Genomic DNA, 2443 nt, shown 5'->3' with positions numbered 1-2443 from the left:
AAAAAAAAAAAAAAAAATGAATAAGACTTACTATTTGATAACACAACGGGGTGACTCTAGTCAATAATAATTTAATTGGGGCCAGGTGCCATGGCTCACGCCTGTAATTCCAGAACTCTGGGAGGCTGAGGTGGGTGGATCACCAGGGGTCAGGAGTTCAAGACCAGTCTGGTTAACATGGTGAAACCCCATCTCTACTGAAAATACATAAGTTAGCCAGGTATGGCAGTGCACACCTGTAATCCCAGCTACTCCAAAGGGTGAGGCAGGAGAATTCCTTGAACCTGACAGGCGGAGGTTGCAGTGAGCCAAGATCACACCACTGCACTCCAGCTTGGCTGACAGACCAAGACTCCATCTCATAAAAAGAATAATCATAATTTAATTGTACACTTTTAAATAATCAGAAGAGTATAATTGGATTGTCTGTAACACAAAGGATAAATGCTTGAGGGGATGGATACCTCATTCTCTATGATGTGCTTATTTCACATTGCATGCCTGAATCAGAACATGTCATGTACCCCATAAATATATACACGTACTATGCACCCACAACTTTTTTTTTTGAGACCGAGTCTCTCTTTGTTGCCAGGCTGGAGTGCAGTGGCATGATCTTGGGTTGGGTTCAAGCAATTCCCCTACCTTAACCTCCTGAGTAACTGAGACTACAGGCGCACACCACCATGCCTGGCTACTTTTTTGTATTTCAGTAGAGACAGGGTTTCACTATGTTGGCCAGGATGGTCTCGATCTCCTGACCTTGTGATCTGCCCGCCTTGGCCTCCCAAAGTGCTGAGATTACAAGCCTGAGCCACAGCTCCCAGCCTCTTCTTTTTTTAATCTACAAAAACATCAGTAGACCTTGGGTAAAGCAGATTATGCTCCACAGTGATGGACCTAATCCAGATAGTTGAAGGCCTTAAGAGAAAAAGCCTCAGAGGTCCCCTAAAGAAAAAAAGAATTCTGCCTACAGTCTGCCCTTGAACTCAAGACTAAGACATCAACTCTTCCCTGGGTCTCCAGCCTGGTGGCCTGCTCTGAAGATTTAGGACTTGCTTCTCCTCCCAATAATGTGAGTCAATTCCTTGAAATAAATCTCTCCTCTCTCTCTCCTCTCTCTCTATTATTTAAATCTCTTTGTGTGTGTGTGTGTGTGTGTGTGTGTGTGTGTGTGTGTGCGTGCATGCATGTATATGCAGTGTATGTATGGAAGTGTATGGACATATATACGTATATGTGTACCACCTTTTAGTTCTTTTTCTCTGGAGAACCCCAAATAATTCAGATTTTGGTGCAGAACAGGATTAACATTCCAAAGTGATTGTTCTACAACGAGCATGTAACACCTTTTCTGACAATTTGTAAATATCATGAATTTTAAACTCACAGCTGAGAAGCCATTCCCTTTTATTTATTTATTCTGCACATTCCCATGCCACAAACAGCCTACTATCCCTGTCCTAGAAGTGACTCTTGATCTCCCCAAGCTCCCACCGTCTTCTCTTCAGGCTACTCAACTTCCACACCCACCGCTCCTGTGTCTGAGTGTGGGGTGAGGGCACAGGTTTCCTTCTAGCACCATCCCTCCAGCTGACCTGCCTTCTCACCTTCCCCTTGGGGCTGCTCTCTCTCCCTCAGCGTCAGGCAGGTGTACCCGGCCATCGGGAGCAGAAGCAGCTCCAGGCCTGTGCTTCCTGCTCCGTCCTGGCTGTCTCACCCCAGGCAGGTCACTTGGTCTTTGGAGTCTTTGTTTTCACTGTAAACTAAGGGTTTTAGATTCAGATTCCTGAAGGTCTTATTTAGGGTGAGGGCAGAGGCTCCCTGAATGCTCCTGGGAGTGTGTGAGCGGAGTCAGATGGCATCCTGGGGCACCCGTTCCTACCGGATGCCTGGGAGTCCCAGCTGCATCCGGCCCTTCTCCCAGCCACATGTCCTGTTCCTCACCTCTTCCCAGTTCTCTCCAGCACCCACCCCTTGCTTTCCCCACTCACCATCTTGGGTCCCCTGGGGGACAGCAGGACCCAGAAGGAGCAGCAAAGACAGCAGGACAGGCACCATTCTTACAATTGTGCCTACTTGGAGGGTTCTGGGCAGGAGGCACAGGTATTATCGTGGGTCCTGGGGCCCTGCCCAGGGGAGGTGGATCTACAGGCCAATGGGAGGGCCAGGACAGGCTCCTCCCCGACAGACAGACCAAAAAAAAAAAAGATACACAAGCCAGCTGGGCAGAGGTTGTAATGAGTAAGTCTACACACAGGATATGCAAATTTAGAGCTGAGACAGTTGATCTCTGGACTGAGGCTATGTGTGTGCCTGGGGCAGAAGGATGCCAGTGGGTGGAAGGTGTGCATGACGGGTGGCAGACACCTGGGAGGCACCACTCTTCCAGCCTATTATGATGATCCCTGGGCCAGTAGGGGCATTTGTGTGTTTTCAGACC

The 2443-nt window shown here is 48.3% G+C and overlaps 1 protein-coding gene across 1 annotated transcript in view; it reads right to left on the bottom strand.

Annotated features, from left to right (window-relative positions):
• Nucleotides 1-2208, bottom strand: part of LOC108308027 (zinc-alpha-2-glycoprotein-like) — a 9496-nt gene extending 7288 nt beyond the window's left edge. The window contains exon 1 of the mRNA XM_017533651.2: nt 1995-2208. Within this exon, the coding sequence (XP_017389140.1) occupies nt 1995-2061 (67 nt within the window). The 5' untranslated portion in view covers nt 2062-2208. The remainder of the gene's footprint in view (nt 1-1994) is intronic.
• Between the last annotated feature and the right edge of the window lie 235 nt (nt 2209-2443).

This window comes from Cebus imitator, unplaced genomic scaffold (genome assembly GCF_001604975.1).
Source record: "Cebus imitator isolate Cc_AM_T3 unplaced genomic scaffold, Cebus_imitator-1.0 Scaffold82, whole genome shotgun sequence".
Taxonomy (NCBI): domain Eukaryota; kingdom Metazoa; phylum Chordata; class Mammalia; order Primates; family Cebidae; genus Cebus; species Cebus imitator.
This window is presented reverse-complemented; position numbering and strand designations above follow the sequence as displayed.